We start from the raw sequence: 18,139 nt of genomic DNA on the forward strand, positions 1-18,139 counted from the left end.
CCTGACTGCAGTAACATTTGGGCTCCGTGGCACAAACAGCTGTAACTCATGGTACTGTAGCGTAGCTAGCTGAGGGAGTGCAGGGGAATAGAGTGACACTTATCCTACCCTTGTGCTCTGCTGCCTGCATCCATGCAGAAGATGACACTTTCCTTGGGTGGGTAACTTAGCTGGCCCTTGGCAGGCACCACTCGCGCTAATTGTATCACTGTCCCAAACAAATGTTCCTGTCAGGCGAGCTATGCTATGCTCAGTGTGCATTTTGGGAGCTGTACTGCAATTATATCTTACTAGGCAGGCGCACGCACACACAGTTTCCACTCTATACCCCCATGCTCTGTAGCTCTTATCATTTTGTTTTCTTTCTCCCTTGTACTCCTTCTCCATCTTACCCTCCCTCTATCTTTTTCTCTAGCTGATCATTTCATATAAAGGCCAGATCAGTGTAATTAAGGAGGATGGCCCCATGGCAAAGCAGGCAGCTACCAAATCAACCACCCATGTGGGTTCTGTTGGGGCCCTGCTGGGGTAGTGCTGTGGTTGCTGGGGCCAGTTGTCAGCTGTAATAGTCACCACAGACTGGGGTAATGAGGACAAGGTGTGGGCATGCAGTAAAGACTGTGGCAGGCAGCGGGTGGCAGAGAGAGCTTGATTTCATCAGGCACCAACCATTGGGCTACTGTGTGGCTGCTGGTACTGCAAGTAAAGTACAGTAACCCACTGCTTAGGAGTGAGGGATGGGCTTGATTCTAGCTTGGGCCTCATTAGTCTTATGGTTCATTGGATCCTTTAAGAGGTCTTTCTCTCATAATTGATTTAGGATATCCAGCACTGGAAAAAACTGTAATGAGCGGTAGGCTCTTAGTTGGCACAGTTATTGACCCTCCTCATTCAGGGAGGACCTGCCACTCAACCTGAGATTTCGACTCTCACTTAGCACTGAATTAGCAAACTCTAAACTTGGATCCTGGTTCTACCTCAATTAGGGCTTGCATGTTACTGCATTGATGGGAGCAATCATGTATTATTTAACTAAATTCTGAGCTGGGGGAGCAGTATTCATGTGCCAGCGGTAGATGAGGGATAGAGAGATGAGGCAGGGGGGTACGCATTCACCAAATGGGCTGTTATTAATACAGAGGGGATCTCTTCCTCCCCCTCCCCCAGGGAGGTGAGGTAGCCACTCTCGGAGGGATTTGATTGACTGGCGGTGTTACAATTTCTAGCTTACAATGCTTTTCAGCACAGCGGCCTTGTTGGCTGGTTGCACTTGCTGTCCAGACAGCTGGAGAAACCTACTTTGACCTTACACAATGACAGAGACACGTAATCCTATTAAATTGGTCTGATGAAGACAAACTCTGCTATGTGACTTGAAGACACGACCTGACCTCTTCAGCTGGCCGGGTGTTTCTCTTGGGCAGTGGCAGTGCTGTGTAACTCAGGAGCTCCTCATGTCGCTCATCTCGCTGCTCAACAGGACATCTGCCGCTGACTCACTCCTCGGCTGAGGAAATGTGCTGAACTCTGTGAAACAGATTATGAGGAGGGTCCAAGAGAAGGGAAGAGACAAAAAAAAGGCAGCGGACCAGAAAGTGACTGACTGATTAGTAGAGGAAAGGAAAGGGAATTGTCACTGGAAGATAGCTGGGTGATATGGCCGAAAATCTGTATCTCAATAAATTGTCTAAATTGATGAGATAATGATAAATAGAATAACTTTAAAAACATTAATTTGCATCTGTTTAAAAAAAATGGTATTATCCTTTAATTAAACTACTACTACTAGTTTGATGGTTGTAGCCATCAATTGTCCCATTAACATCACACACATTAGCAAATTTACTTAATTTCAAGCTTCACATTTCTCTAGTATAGGCTACTTATTGTAATGAATATATCAGCAAAATGCCTGCGATAAGTGGTCGGTGTCGATAGTTTTCAGTTTATCCCAGTTTTACTGGAAGTCCAGAGTCAGAGGAGAGGGTGTAGGAGGCTGAGGGGGAAGTGTTGCTTCTTGAAATAGTTCCACAGACCTGCATATTACTGTATGTAGTATGCTCTCCTGAATGAAGGGCTGTAAGAATGTGTGGCTTCACAACGCCATCCTACTGAACTGGTTCAAAGTCACCATTAGGAGAGAGATGCACGTATGCTGTTCACTCTGTCAGCTCTGCCAGCTCTGCCCCCATCCACCTCTGGACAGCCCACCAGGTCCAGGTCAAACCCAGACTACCTCAGGCTAGGGGAGGCTCATATCAGATAGTTAATCAAATGTATTCTCTAACTGCTGATGTAAACTCAGCAAAAAAAGAAACGTCCCTTTTTCAGGACCCTGTCAAAGATCATTTGTAAAAATCCAAGTAACTTCACAGATAGTCATTGTAAAGGGTTTAAACACTGTTTCCCATGCTCTTTCAATGAACCATAAACAATTAATGGACATGCACCTGTGGAACGGTCATTAAGACACTAACAGCTTACAGACGGTAGGCAATTAAGGTCACAGTTATGAAAACTTAGGACACTAAAGAGGCCTTTCTACTGACTCTGAAAAACACCAAAATAATGATGCCCAGGGTCCCTGCTCATCTGCGTGAACGTCCCTTAGGCATGCTGCAAGGAGGCATGAGGACTGCTGATGTGACCAGGGCAATAAATTGCAATGTCAGTACTGTGAGACGCCTAAGTGAGCGCTACAGGGAGACGGGACGGACAGCTGACCATCCTCGCAGTGGCAGACCACGTGTAACAACACCTGCACAGGATCGGTACATCCAAACATCACACCTGCGGGACAGGTACAGGATGGCAACAACAACTGCCCGAGTTACACCAGGAACACGCAATCCCTCCATCAGTGCTCAGACTGCCCTAGTAGGCTGAGAGAGGTTGGACTGAGGGCTTGTAGGCCTGCTGTAAGGCAGGTCCTCATCAGATATCACCGGCAACAACGCTGCCTATGGGCACAAACCCACCGTCGCTGGACCAGACAGGACTGGCAAAAAGTGCTCTTCACTGACGAGTCGCGGTTTTGTCTCACCAAGGGTGATGGTCGGATTTGCGTTTTTCATCGAAGGAATGAATGTTACACCGAGGCCTGTACACTGGAGCGAGATCGATTTGGAGGTGGAGCGTCCATCATGATCTTGGGCGGTGTGTCACAGCATCATTGGACTGAGCTTGTTGTCATTGCAGGCAATCTCAACGCTGTGCGTTACAGGGAAGACATCTTCTTCCCTCATGTGGTACCCTTCCTGTAGGCTCATCCTGACATGACCCTTCAGCATGACAAGAATGAACCTCAAGCAATACTGCTCGTTCTGTGCGTGATTTCATGCAAGACAGGAATGTCAGTGTTCTGTCATGGCCAGCGAAGAGCCTTGATCTCAATTCCATTGAGCACATCTGGGACCTGTTGGATTGGAGGGTGAGGACTAGGGCCATTCCTCCCAGAAATGTCTGGGAACTTGCAGGTGCCTTGTACTCCTTCTCCTTCTTACCCTCCCTCTATCTTTTTCTCTAGCTGTTAATTTCTTAAGGCCAGATCAGTCTAATTAAGGAGGATGGCGGAAGAGTGGGGTAACATCTCACAGCAAGAACTGGCAAATCTGGTGCAGTCCATGAGGAGGAGATGTACTTAATGCAGCTGGTGGTCACACCATATACTGACTGTTACTTTTGATTTGGACCCCCCTATTTGTTCAGGGACACATTATTCCATTTCTGTTAGTCACATGTCTGTGGAACTTGTTCAGTTTATGTCTCAGTTGTTCATACAAATATTTACACATGTTAAGTTTGCTGAAAAGTTGACTGTGAGAGGACATTTATTTTTTTGCTGAGTTTATTACCATATCCTTTTCAGTTCACTAACAGTCAGTCAGTCAGTTGGTCGGTCTGCACAGTATGTTCTGGCACATTCCTGTTAGTGCAAAACAATAGACAGACAGGGAAATGTTGCTTTTGCCGGAGTAGATGGCATCCAATGCAAAAGTTCCAGGCCTGCAGAACAGAAAGGAGTCCCTGATCTATCCAGTTCCAATGGACGGGATCTGAATGATTGGCAGCAAGGGTGAGAGGAGGTGAAAGAGGGGAGGTGAAAGCATGCAGAATGCTGGCAGGGCTGATTACTAGTGAGGTCTGTACTGAGGATAGAGGAGTGGCTTGAAAAGCTGGGTGCTCTGCACTTCCTGTCTCTTCAGAGAGCTGCTCTCTCTCTCTCTCTCTCTCTCTCTCTCTCAATGTGCCCTACTTCCTCGCTGGAGGAGTAGACTTCTCCTAATGAAAAACATATCATTAACTCGTGCAGAAGGGCCGAAGAAACGTGGTTAACATTCCAGAGAACAACAGAGTTAAAAAAAAAAAAAAAGGACTAAAACCTCACTTAAGATTGCAATGCTCCAAAGTATTGTTTTGTTTCCTAATTTGGTCGCTCATATTTTAAAATGTTTTGGCTTGAGACCCAAGATATGAATGGCTGCCTTCCCAATTTCGTGATGACAATGGCACGCTGTTTGCATGTTATTGTAACTTTTTTTCCTGGCCCCAATGAAGCTAATCTCATCCTCTCCTGCCGACACAGTCCACATTTATCTTTCTTGAAAAAGCATTGTCAGCATAAAGGTGACAGCAGTGTCAAGTCAATCTTTATTTAAAGTACATTATCACAGGCACAGCAAAGGATGGGTGCAGATATTGATGGGGCCCCCCAGTGAAACTGAACCTAAACTCCCTATCAACCACTGAACACTTTTCTACCCCCTGTAGTTTTATCAATCTTTTACTATTTTTATTATGTTTCCAGGGGACCATAATTTTTATGCACATTTACGTTTCGTGCCAGTGATGGCATGCAAAAGAGTAATTGGTGTTGGAGATATATTTCAGCGATTCTAGATTGCCAAGCTGCATACAGCGGTTTAGAATATTCAGGAAAAACAACCCTGTAGGCGTTATTTTGAAACAACAACAGTATACAGTCGCTACCACAAAGTCCAACCAAGCTGAAAAAAAAGAACTAACTGTATGCATCTACAAAAATATTCATCCACTCTAGGGACAGGTTTTTTTCGCTGGAGGTTATTGGACAAGGGTGACTTGTTTTTTGACTGGAAAATTCACCACAGATAAACATTTTTATAGTTTCAATAGACATCTGAACATAGTGGACTGGGACATAACAATGAGAATAATAATGTGCTGACCTAAGTCCATGCGTACAAAAAAAGTAAATACTCGATAACTCTGATTTAACTTTCCCATTTTCTCCTGTAGATCAAGAAAGCCTACCGACAGAAAGCCTTGACATGCCATCCAGACAAGAACCCAGACAACCCAAAAGCAGGTTAGTGAAAAAGACATGGCACAAGTAAAGCTTAGGTACAATGCCCATTTCTCCTCACCTTGTATGTCGGCTTTCTTCCTCTGTAGATGATTGTAAAACCTGAACACCATCACCACCAGCCACATCCATGATTCTGACCAGACCACATTGAGAGAATAGCGTGTGTTCAGTGTCTTGTATTACTCGGAGGTTAAGATGGATATTCATGTCCTGTGTGCAGTGTCCCTGTCAGCAGGGACCATGCTGAAGTCTCCTTTTAAAGCCTCACCCTAAAGGTGTCAGCAAGCTTCATTTCGGCTGGTGCCTAGCCAAGCTCAGCAAACCGAATGACTCGTTTCCTTGCAGACTCCCTTAAAACACCTTGCCTTGAAAAATGAGAAAAAAGTGGCAATAATAACGTTTGTCCAGTTTCAGACATCGTAGCCAGTATACACTTCCTCATAATAGTCAGAATGAATAACTCAATAAATCTGTTATTAATCTTGACGTTTTTTTGCTGAGGAGATCTTGGTCGCGCAATTTTGCATCCGACTAAGGATGTTTGGTGGAATATTTCTCAAGTGAGAAAATGTGCATGAAGTTGAGTTGTCTCTTGTTGAATGACAACAAAGACTTAATTGAAGAATCCCTACCTTTTGACCAATCTTAAACTTCGGCTACCGACCTTGGCTTTGCACAATAAAAAATGTATTGTGCCCGAACGGCTGAAAAACCCTTTGTCGAAGTCCAAAACTAACAAAAACCACAAAATGTTGTCATAATATACAGTGCCTTCAGAAAGTATTCAGACAACCTTTTCCACATTTTGTTAGGTTACAGCTTATTCTAAAATTGATTTAAATTGTGTTTTCCCCTCATCAATCTACACACAATATCACATAATAACAAAGAACATTTTTTTTTTTTTTGAAATATTTTCTAATTTATTAAAAATAAAAACTGAAATATCACATTTACATAATTATTCAGACCCTTTTACTCAGTACATTTGTATGCACCTTTGGCAGCAATTACAGCCTTCTCTTCTTCTTGGGTATGAAACTACAATCTTGGCTCACCTGTATTTGGGGAGTTTCACCCATTCTTTGCTCCACAGCTATTTTCTGGTCTTTCCAGAGATGTTTGACCGGGTTCAAGTCCGGACTCAAGGACATGCAGAGACTTGTCCCGAAGCCACTCCTGCTTTGTCTTGGCTGTGTGCTTAGGGTCATTGTCCTGTTGGAAGGTGAACCTTCGCCCCAGTCTGATGTCCTGAGCACTCTGGAGCATGTGTTCATCAAGGATTTCTCTGTACTTTGCTCCGTTCATCTTTCCCTTGATCCTGACTAGTCTCCCAGTCCCTGCTGCTGAAAAATATCCCCAAAACATGATGCTGCAACCGACCATTCTTTACCGTAGGGATGGTGTCAAATTTCCTCTAGATGTGACGCTTGGCATTCAGGCCAATAGTTACATCTTGGTTTCATCAGACCAGAGAATCTTGTTTCTCATGGTCTGAGTGTCTTTAGGTGACTTTTGTTAAACCCCAAGCGAGCAGTCATGTGCCTTCTACTGAGGAGTAGCTTCCATCTGGCCACTCTAACATAAAGGCCTGATTGGTGGAGTGCTGCAGAGATGGTTGTCCTTCTGGAAGGTTCTCCCATCTCCACAGAGGAACTCTTGAGCTCTGTCAGAGTGACCATCAGGTACTTGTTCACCTCCCTGACCAAGGCCCTTCTCCTCCGATTGCTCAGTTTGGCCGGGTGGCCAGCTCAAGGAAGAGTCTTGGTGGTTCCAAACTTCTTCCATTTTAAGAATGATTGAGGCTACTGTGTTCTTGGGGACAGTCAATGCTGCAGACAATTTTTGGTACCCTTCCCCAGATCTGTGCCTCGACATGATTTTGTCTCTGAGCTCTACGGACAATTCCTTCGACCTCATGGCTTGGTTTTTGCTCTGACATGTACTGTCAAATGTGGGACCTTATATAGGCAGCTGGGACCTTATATAGGCAGCCTTTTCTAAATCATGTCCATTTAATTGAATTTACCACAGTTGGACTCCAAGTTGTAGAAACATCTCAAAGATGATCAATGGAAACAGGATGCATCTGAGCTCAATTTCATGTCTCATAGCAAAGGGTCTGAATACTTATATAAATAAGTTATTTGTGTTTTCTAAAAACCCGTTTTATGCTTTGTCAATATGGGATATTGTGTGTAGATTGCTGAGGATTTTTAAATGTATCCATTTTAGAATATGTCTGTAACAAAATGTTAGTCAAGGGTCTGAATACTTTCCGAAGGCACTGTATGCACAAACTGTTCCGAACTGCTTCGTTTGAGAAGCATGAGGACGCCTTAACCCTTGACTAGACTACGTAGGGCGGCAGGTAGTCTAGTGGTTAGAGCATTGGACTTGTAACTGAAAGGTTGCAAGACTGAATCCCAGAGCTGACAAGGTAAAAATCTGTCGTTCTGCCCCTGAACAAGGCAGTTAACCCACTGTTCCTAGGCCGTCATTGAAAATAAGAATTTGTTCTTAACTGACTTGCCTAGTTAAATAAAGGTAAAATAAAAAAAACTCTACAGTCTGCTCTCCTCTGTGCCATGCTGCCAGACAGGCCGGCCACAGGCCTCTACAGACCGGCTAAGCAGAGCAGAGCCTTCCCTCAAGCCCTCCAGCTACCTGGGCCAGTCCCAGCCAGACAGTATGACCAGTATGTTTGGGACAATATCCAATATCGCGATACTCGTTAGTTTTGTGACAAGGAAACAAAACACTTCGGATTTAACTTCTTTTAGAAAAACAGCCCTAAAAACAGCTTATGTTGGAAACAAACATCATGTTGTCATCCAAAGTCACATTTATTTTCCAAGCTATAGCACACTTTTAAATACAGCAGGTTTTTAAAGGACCAAAAAGTTTTTAATTTATGCCATGGAAGAAGTATCGCAATACTGGTATCGTCCCAGCCCTAATGACCACCGTTTGGGGGGGGGTGTTGAGGTGAGGTGGCGGTCATCTTCCATCCCCACCCTTATATATGCACCCTCTGTGCTGTGACAGTCTGAGCTGCACAGGCCAATGATTCAGCTAGCTCTATTCCATGTGCGTAGGTAAGTTGACCCGTCCACTTGCCACTTTCCTCACAGGGAGTAAAAGTATATGCCTGTTAGATAAAAGAAGAAAAAACTCCCATAAGTGAGTGATTAAGCTGGAGCAGTAGAGTGCGGTAATGGGGCCGGTTATTGGCTGGGGGTTTGCGGTTCTGTGTCTGGAGCTGGAAGGTTGGATAGAGGCAAGCACCGGAGGTTTGCGTGGTACTCTTGATTGGCCCCGTGTCCCCTTAGTGCTCCCTAATGGGAGCTGGATTGAGAGGCCCGGGTGGGTTTGTGGGAAAAGTGCGGGTGGATCATTAGAGGAACCCGTTTTCGTGAGACTCCAGGCACATTTTATTGCAGGAAATGTCTCCGTTTATCTCAGCCCCGGGTCCCGCGTTGGCACAGAGACACCACACAGAGCACACGCTGGCTTGTTTCTTAACCCGGCCTCGTCCTTTCCTCCACACTCCACCAAGTCTCTCCCCTCCTCTGACCTCCCCCTGCGTGTTAGCACCTCACTAAGATATCATTACCTTGTATTGTTAGCCTTTGTTCCATTTGGTTGTTGTTTTTAAAGCTAACATTCTACACAGACACTACAGTCCCCTCGATCACATCTTACCTTTAAGTCCTCACTTAGCAGGAATATGAGATTGTATATGTTTCTATGTACAGGTAACGGACAAAATAAAGGAAACACCAAAAGTGTTTATATAGGGTGTTGTGCCACCACAAGCTGCCAGACCACATTCATGGGTGCCTTGGCGTAGATTCTACAAGTGTCTGGAACTCTTTTGGAGGGATGCGACAATTTTTTCCACGAGAAATTCGATAATTTGGTGTTTTGTTGATAGTGATGGAAAATGCTGTCCCAGGCGCTGCTTCAGAATCTCCCATCACACACACACACACACACTTTCATCCCCCTATGCTCCTTTGAGACCCCTCTTTCAAAGTCACTGAGCTCTCTTTTTCTATCCAGTAATGGGTAACTAGCCATTTTTATACATTACCCTAAGCATGATGGGATGTTATTTACTTAATTCATTCAGAAACCACACCTGTGTGGAAGCACATGCTTTTACTCATTTACTCAAGTGTTTCTTTTATTTTGGCAGTTATCTGTAAGTACAGCGCAGAATGTATAAATTAACATAGAAAGCAAAACAATCACTTATAAAAAGCCCGGCTAAAAAGGTGGCTTTTCGAAAGTGATTTATGACAGTGTCCTTGGTGTTTCCTCCCCAGCTGATCTCTTCCACCAGCTGTCCCAGGCCCTAGAGGTGCTGACTGATGCTGCTGCCAGGGTAAGACTTCTGTCCTTTGTCTGTCTGACACACACACCATCCATACCATCACCAGACCCTCTTTCTCTCTTCTCTCCAACTGTTCATCACATCAAACTGTCCTCCTCTCCTCTGTGTCAGGCTGCTTACGATAAGATATGTGCTGCCAAGAAACAAGCGGAGGAGAGAAACAACAAGCTAGATGCTAAGAGGAAGAAGATCAAGCTAGGTGAGCCCTCAGAACTGTGCCTACGACAACTCAACAACTCTTCCCATAAAAACATAAGACTGGCTATCAGGATGATGCTAACTGTGTGTGTGTGTGTGTGTGTGTGTGTGTGTACGCACGCGTGTGTGTGTGTGTACGATTTTCACAGACTTGGAGGCCAGGGAACGCCAGGCTGAGGCACATAGTGCAGAGCAGTTCCAAAACACCAGAACACTAGAGGAGGAGGTAAGAAAGACTCAACTTCACAGCATCCTAGTTTCCTACTCTGACCCCAGAACAGATCATACAGGCACGGTTCACTTTCAATGTCAATCCCTCAACCAGACACATGGGCCTAGAGCAGTGAGGTGGATAAAACCATTCCAGGCATCCTGGAGAATGGATAAAGTAGAACGGATGCTTAGCTCACCCTAACTCCAAAACGCTGCACCACACACACCCTCTCACACAGCCACCTCTACTCTCCTCGACCCTCTCACACAGCCACCTCTACTCTCCTCGTCCCTCTCACACAACCACCCCTACTCTCCTCGACCCTCTCACACAGCCACCTCTACTCTCCTCGTCCCTCTCACACAACCACCCCTACTCTCCTCGACCCTCTCACACAGCCACCTCTACTCTCCTCGACCCTCTCACACAGCCACCCCTACTCTCCTCGACCCTCTCACACAGCCACCCCTACTCTCCTCGACCCTCTCACACAGCCACCCCTACTCTCCTCGACCCTCTCACACTGTCACCTCTACTCTCCTCGACCCTCTCACACAGCCACCTCTACTCTCCTCGACCCTCTCACACAGCCACCTCTACTCTCCTCGACCCTCTCACACTGCCACCTCTACTCTCCTCGACCCTCTCACACAGCCACCTCTACTCTCCTCGACCCTCTCACACAGCCACCTCTCCTCTCCTCGACCCTCTCACACAGCCACCTCTCCTCTCCTTGACCCTCTCACACTGCCACCTCTACTCTCCTTGACCCTCTCACACTGCCACCTCTCCTCGACCCTCTCACACAGCCACCTCTACTCTCCTCGACCCTCTCACACTGCCACCTCTCCTCGACCCTCTCACACTGCCACCTCTACTCTCCTCGGCCTTCATACCCTCTCACACAGCCACCTGTACTCTCCTCGACCCTCTCACATTGCCACTACTACTCTCCTCGACCCTCTCACACTGCCACCTCTACTCTCCTCGACCCTCTCACACTGTCACCTCTACTCTCCTCGACCCTCTCACACTGCCACCTCTCCTCGACCCTCTCACACTGCCACCCCTACTCTCCTCGACCCTCTCACACAGCCACCTCTCCTCTCCTCGACCCTCTCACACAGCCACCTCTACTCTCCTCGACCCTCTCACACAGCCACCCCTACTCTCCTCGACCCTCTCACACAGCCACCTCTCCTCTCCTCGACCCTCTCACACTGCCACCTCTACTCTCCTCGACCCTCTCACATTGCCACCTCTACTCTACTCGACCCTCTCACACTGCCACCTCTACTCTCCTCGACCCTCTCACACTGCCACCTCTACTCTCCTCGACCCTCTCACACTGCCACCTCTCCTCTCCTCGACCCTCTCACACAGCCACCTCTACTCTCCTCGACCCTCTCACACAGCCACCCCTACTCTCCTCGACCCTCTCACACAGCCACCTCTCCTCTCCTCGACCCTCTCACATTGCCACCTCTACTCTCCTCGACCCTCTCACACTGCCACCTCTACTCTCCTCGACCCTCTCACACTGCCACCTCTACTCTCCTCGACCCTCTCACACTGCCACCTCTCCTCGACCCTCTCACACTGCCACCTCTACTCTCCTCGACCCTCTCACATTGCCACCACTGTTCTCCTCGACCCTCTCACACAGCCACCTCTACTGTCCTCGACCCTCTCACACAGCCACCCCTACTCTCCTCGACCCTCTCACACAGCCACCTCTCCTCTCCTCGACCCTCTCACATTGCCACCTCTACTCTCCTCGACCCTCTCACACTGCCACCTCTACTCTCCTCGACCCTCTCACACTGCCACCTCTCCTCTCCTCGACCCTCTCACACTGCCACCTCTACTCTCCTCGACCCTCTCACACAGCCACCCCTACTCTCCTCGACCCTCTCACACAGCCACCTCTCCTCTCCTCGACCCTCTCACATTGCCACCTCTACTCTCCTCGACCCTCTCACACTGCCACCTCTACTCTCCTCGACCCTCTCACACTGCCACCTCTACTCTCCTCGACCCTCTCACACTGCCACCTCTCCTCGACCCTCTCACACTGCCACCTCTACTCTCCTCGACCCTCTCACATTGCCACCACTATTCTCCTCGACCCTCTCACACAGCCACCTCTACTGTCCTCGACCCTCTCACACAGCCACCCCTACTCTCCTCGACCCTCTCACACAGCCACCTCTCCTCTCCTCGACCCTCTCACACAGCCACCTCTCCTCTCCTCGACCCTCTCACACTGCCACCTCTACTCTCCTCGACCCTCTCACACTGCCACCTCTACTCTCCTCGACCCTCTCACACTGCCACCTCTACTCTCCTCGACCCTCTCACACTGCCACCTCTACTCTCCTCGACCCTCTCACACTGCCACCTCTACTCTCCTCGACCCTCACACCCTCTCGCACAGCCACCTCTACTCTCCTCGGCCCTCATACCCTCTCACACAGCCACCTCTACTCTCCTCGGCCCTCACACCGCCACCTCTACTCTCCTCGACCCGTCTCAACCCTCAATTGATTAACCTTTTATAACGCACGCTTTCACAGGTTTCCTTTGATTGACCTTGAAATTCACTAAAGGTTCGAGCAAATAATGGCCAAATCGGAAAGATAGGTAGGAGCAAGCCCATGTAATGCTTTGTAGGTTAGCAGTAAAACCTTGAAATCAGCCCTTGCCTTAACAGGAAGCCAGTGTAGAGAGGCTAGCACTTGAGTAATATGATCACATTTTTGTTGGTTCTAGATTCATTGCCATATCATTATTGATACACTTTGCTCGTGAAGTCAATGATAAATAAAAGGTTTGGGATGCTTTTCATTTGAGTCATGATGACTTGCACTCAACCTGTTAAATGCATGCAATTATGGACCATGTGTTGTGACTGACTGGGAGTGTTCACCAGTAGGTGGCAGTATTCTATTCTAACTATAGTAATGAACTAGTGGTACTGCACATTGGCTGGTGTTACTGCAGTTCATATGGTCGTGGATTACTGTCCAACCAAGTAAAAGACCACAATCCTTAATAGGCATAGTAAAAGCGCTGATTCATTATGATTTAAAGGACAAAATTGATCCTAGATCACTACTCCTAATCTGAGACACTTTGTGAATACTGGCCCAGAACCTATCCTTGAGAGAAGGATGTTCCTTGTTGTTAACCATGAGGTAATTGTCCTGTCAGATTGCCCGTCTGCGAGAGGAGGGCTCCAGGCAGCTGCAGGAGGAACAGAGGCTGATCAAAGAACAGATCCAGATGGAGAGAGAAGCACAGCTTCACCACACAGGCACAGCAGACTACACAGCCACAGGTACACTACTCAACCACACCAGTCATTCAACATCGCAGTACATTTTACTACCTTGTTACCCACAGAGTTTGGATTACAATGTTCATTCTACTTCTATGGCTGGCACACTTACCACATAACCGTGTAACCAACGGTTATGGATGAAGACTGTCATGAAAATAAAATAACTATCATAAAATGATAAAATCAATATTTTTGTAACGAATAGCTGACTGAAGACAGGACGGCCGAGCATCCGTGCAGTTGAGTCCGTTTCTGGAATAACACATTTACATTACATTTAAGTCATTTAGCAGACGCTCTTATCCAGAGCGACTTACAAATTGGTGCATTCACCTTATGACACTCTTAACATCATGATGACACTTTATTTCTCCTTGCTGAAACAAGCAAGGTGTTGTAGCACATGATTAATACAATGGGCATGGAACCTCTCACCCTGGTAAGGGCCACCCACCAAAAAAGTCATTCCGTGACTAGGGCTGTTTCGGTGACCGTATTACTGACACACTGGAGGTCACAAGTCATGAATGCAGTCAAATTCCACATGACTGTTTAGTCACGGTAATTAGGCTTCTCCAAGTTCTGATTCTGCTGCTGGTCATTAGTAGCCTACCAAACGTGCTAACTGCTTGGTACTCAGCACTCTATAGTCCCTCTAATCATTCTGACATCAACCCAAATGTAATCTGAAATCTAATCAAACACTTCATGAGACCCAATGAGCTCATATTGCACAACATTTCTATAGGCTGTGTAATTGTGGGAGAAAACAGCGTGATGGCTGCTAATAAAAAAACGAGGATCTCATCAGCTTTCTATATGCTAGGCCTACTATATTTATTTCTAAACTTTCCTAATATTAAGCACATTGCTTATCTTTACAACATGAGTACAGCCTACCTGGCTAACATGAAAATAAACCACGGGGAAAAGCTTCCTCCATTTGCTATTTAAGTGCATAGATGACATATTTCTTCCCCGCTGCCCCTGTTTCCATACAGGTGCATGATAATGGTCTATTCTAAATCAAAACAAATGTCACACATATATATTGTTTAGTATATGTAAAGACCAGATTAAATCAAGAATAGTCTGATGGGTGACAGTAAAAGCCTATTACTTGTGAATGATATATATTATCACTTGTGAATGATGCCCAGCATAAGAAACAAAGCCTTTTTTCCCCTCTTTTTTTTTTTCTCTCCCCGAATAGTAGTCGCACATCTCATGGAGCCTAGCCCATTTTCAAGTTTGGGGAAGATCATTTTCACCATAAATGTTCCTTTTATAATAAAAGCATTACCTGCATAATTGCATTTGTGGTCACTGTTGATAATGGTGTGTTCCGCTAATGGAACATTCCCGCTTATAGCCTACTACCATGTGCGCATTGCTGCGCTTATAGTGTGAAGAAATAGCCTAATAGTTTATCAACATTTTATGCTAAACGTTCTGATCGGTTTCATCAACCACATTGCATGAAAAGGTTTTTGTTGATGCTAGTGGTTGTATTAATTTTGGATCTATCACATCCCACAACTGTCCCAGACTATGTTTGGAATATTTATTTCTTGCACAGAATAGAATAGGTAAACTTCTGTACTATGGGGGATAGTAGATTGACATAGGCTACTGCTTTTGCTGTTCTTTATGCCTACTCATCTTGTTGACTGACAAAAAGTAAATGTGGACAGTTCTTCCATTATCTTCAATATGCACCTCAGAATTGGATAAAGACGTGTGAAGTTGCATCCCGGATGTGTCGGTCTTCACTTGTAGCCTTTGAGAGAGACCCGATCACGTGACAGCCGTGTGAGTGAGAGACGTTTCTGATTGTGCAGCACACTCAGGGAAAAGGGCAAAATGCAGCACTCCGGGCCGCAAAAGGCATGGATTCTTTTACGTTGCATTACGGCCACAAAGGGGATGCCGCCGTGAAATGATCAAGTGTTTGTCAAGTTGAATGAGAGACTATTGGAGTGTGTACAGCCTGCGCAAGAAACAAAGCAGAGCTCATGCCTTTTCAAGCAACTTTTTTTCAAAATGTTTTTAATATTTGAACGGGGTAAAAAAAAAATGCCCGGGTTTAACAAATAAGAAAATGCCCGGGTTAAACAAATAAGAAAAGGCCCAGGTTAAACAAATAAGAAAAGGCCCAGGTTAAACAAATAAGAATTTGTTCTCAAACTGACTTGCTTAGTTATATAATGATTTAACTAAGCAAGTCAGTTTAAGATCAAATTCTTATTTGCAATGACGGCCTAGGAACAGTGGGGTAACTGCCTTGTTCAGGGGCAGAACGATATACGTTTACCATGTCAGCTCAGGGATTTGATCTAGCAACCTTTCGGTTACTAGTCCAACTCTCTAACCACTAAGCCACCTGCCATCAACCCCTTGAACGGCTATTACAGAGACCAAGGTCATTTGGCTGGCCAATTACTGTTATCCAAAATTCCATGTCTATCACCGCCTTATCTACTACCTCCAATTATATGCTGTTGCACATGGTGCTGTCTATCAGACCCACTGCTAAGTCTGTCTACTGAACTGGGCTAGTCAACAGGGCAGTGAGCGGCCAGTTGGCCAGATATTACACAGTACACAGCTCGTCTGGACAGAACATGGCATGTTCTTTGACTTTTTAAAATATGTTATGTTTCTTAGGAACACAACTGTTTGGACTATTTGTAGGAAAGGCCTATTTTTGTTCATTAGCAAAGAAATAACCTGGCTGCATAATACAGATCTGACAGACTCCTATAGCGCTTCATCATCTGGTCCACAAGGTATCCTTTTACATCTTAATATCATATGCATTTGGGGGGAAAAGATGCTTGTTCTGGGCCGGAGCCATGAGAAACCATGGATGGTCTAGTAAAGGGTGATGGGAGTCAGCGTTGTGGGAGATGAGGTCTTGGCCTGGCCCCCCCATTGCTGCTGCACATTAAGTCAGCCAAGTTCAGCACGTCGTCACTGAGATCTTCTCTGCTCGCACGCTATTGGGTCTCTCCAGGCCTCTGCGGCGAGGCCTTCCTGGAACAACGCCCTGTTACGGCTCTCGAGGCACCCGGCAGGTCTGCAGGCTTGGGGTCGGGGTCGGGGCGAGTACAGTACTGCGGAGAGATGAACAATCCAAGACTGATCATGTATGACCTGCGGTGATGAGAGACAACCGATCCTGTCCGTCTCCCAACGGAGAGACAACAATGTTTTGACCACTGTGACAGAGCCCTCCCCGTCCCCGTCTCATTCGTCTTTTTGATATTTTTTGTCTGCTTGAATGAATCACTTTTTATTTGTCTTTCTCTCTCTTTCTCCCTTTCCTTCACTGTCTTCCAGACGCAGCATTTGGAAGGCATTCCAAGAGCAATGTGACCCCTAAATTAAAAGTAAGTTCTAATATTGCTTTTAGTCAGGGGATTGGAAGAGGGGTCAGTATTTAGGGTAGAGATTTTTGGCGAAGGAACAAGAGAGTAGGGGGGAGGAGAGGGAGAAGAGTCTTCATACTGGTTTCCTCCTGAGGAATCTCTGAAGTGAGTGGCTGGAATCTCCTAAGGTATTTAATTTGTAAGTGGTTTATGATGGAAACCAAGACATTTGAGATCTAATGGAGAGTACATACACTCCTCCTCCCTGTTCCTCTCCTGTACTGTAGGCCATCGTCAGGAGTGCTGTAACTATGTAAAAAGAGGGTTATTAAATTTCCTCTGGAAACTATTCAATCCCCATCTATTAAAGGAAACTGGGGATGTTAGCTAATGTGTTTCTGTATTTAATATTGTTAACATGTCTGATGCCCATCAAGAGCAGTATATCCCCCAAAGAAGTTTGTGTGTTGAGTTAGGAAAACAAACATCAGGGCTGAGTGTTGAGTCTGGCTATGGTATTAAACAAATTGTATTCATGTACTGTGCATGTGAATATTATTCCATACATTACTCTGAGGGGCAGTTGTGTCTGTTAGCTGGTAACACGCAATAATGTCAATATCAAAGTCAGACTTCAGTTAGTAATGTTGTTATAGAACAATATTGCTAGATGTAAATGAATGACATCTGTGTCTTTTTTAGGCTACAACATTCAAGCGGTATTGTTCCTGGCCCTAGAGCGTTGTTCTTTCCCTCAGTATTCTAATACAACAGGCTCAATTCTGGCTATGTTATCAGTCCTTTATCTTTCAATCTGAGACAGAAAAAAAAAATGCTTCATATTTAAATTTCCCCACAACAGAAATGTAATAATTTTCACTAATATTTTCGTATTTTATTTTGGGGTGGAATAAAGTCCAAAACTACTGGGGGACATTGACGCTTACGTTTCTAACGGTCCTCAAAGAGTAGATTTCAACAGTGCTATTTGGAAGTTGACCATACACCATTCTTGTCCTCCCCAGTGTGGGGAGAGGGAAATATGACCTCTGATTATGCATTGTTATTTTTTGTGTGAGGGTATTTGTTTTTGTTCTTACATCTTTAGGTATTTGTGTCTTGCAAGTGTGGGCATTAAATGTACCAGAGCAGTTGGGTACTGCCAGGGAACTCCAATCTCTTATAAGTTGTTTAGAATGCCAGTAACGTACACCGTAGCAACTTGCTGGAGCGGCCTGAACATTTGGGTATCACCCAAGATCTGCTC

The 18,139-nt window shown here is 45.7% G+C and overlaps 1 protein-coding gene across 1 annotated transcript in view; it reads left to right on the plus strand.

Moving 5' to 3' along the window:
* The window catches only part of LOC118362440 (dnaJ homolog subfamily C member 17-like), a 60,181-nt gene that overhangs the window by 14,034 nt on the left and 28,008 nt on the right, over window positions 1-18,139 (plus strand). The window contains exons 2-7 of the mRNA XM_035742775.2: window positions 5,278-5,347; window positions 9,679-9,737; window positions 9,858-9,945; window positions 10,094-10,170; window positions 13,372-13,498; window positions 16,844-16,893. Of these exons, the coding sequence (XP_035598668.1) occupies window positions 5,278-5,347; window positions 9,679-9,737; window positions 9,858-9,945; window positions 10,094-10,170; window positions 13,372-13,498; window positions 16,844-16,893 (471 nt within the window). The remainder of the gene's footprint in view (window positions 1-5,277; window positions 5,348-9,678; window positions 9,738-9,857; window positions 9,946-10,093; window positions 10,171-13,371; window positions 13,499-16,843; window positions 16,894-18,139) is intronic.

The sequence above is a fragment of the Oncorhynchus keta genome, chromosome 29 (assembly GCF_023373465.1).
Source record: "Oncorhynchus keta strain PuntledgeMale-10-30-2019 chromosome 29, Oket_V2, whole genome shotgun sequence".
NCBI lineage: Eukaryota > Metazoa > Chordata > Actinopteri > Salmoniformes > Salmonidae > Oncorhynchus > Oncorhynchus keta.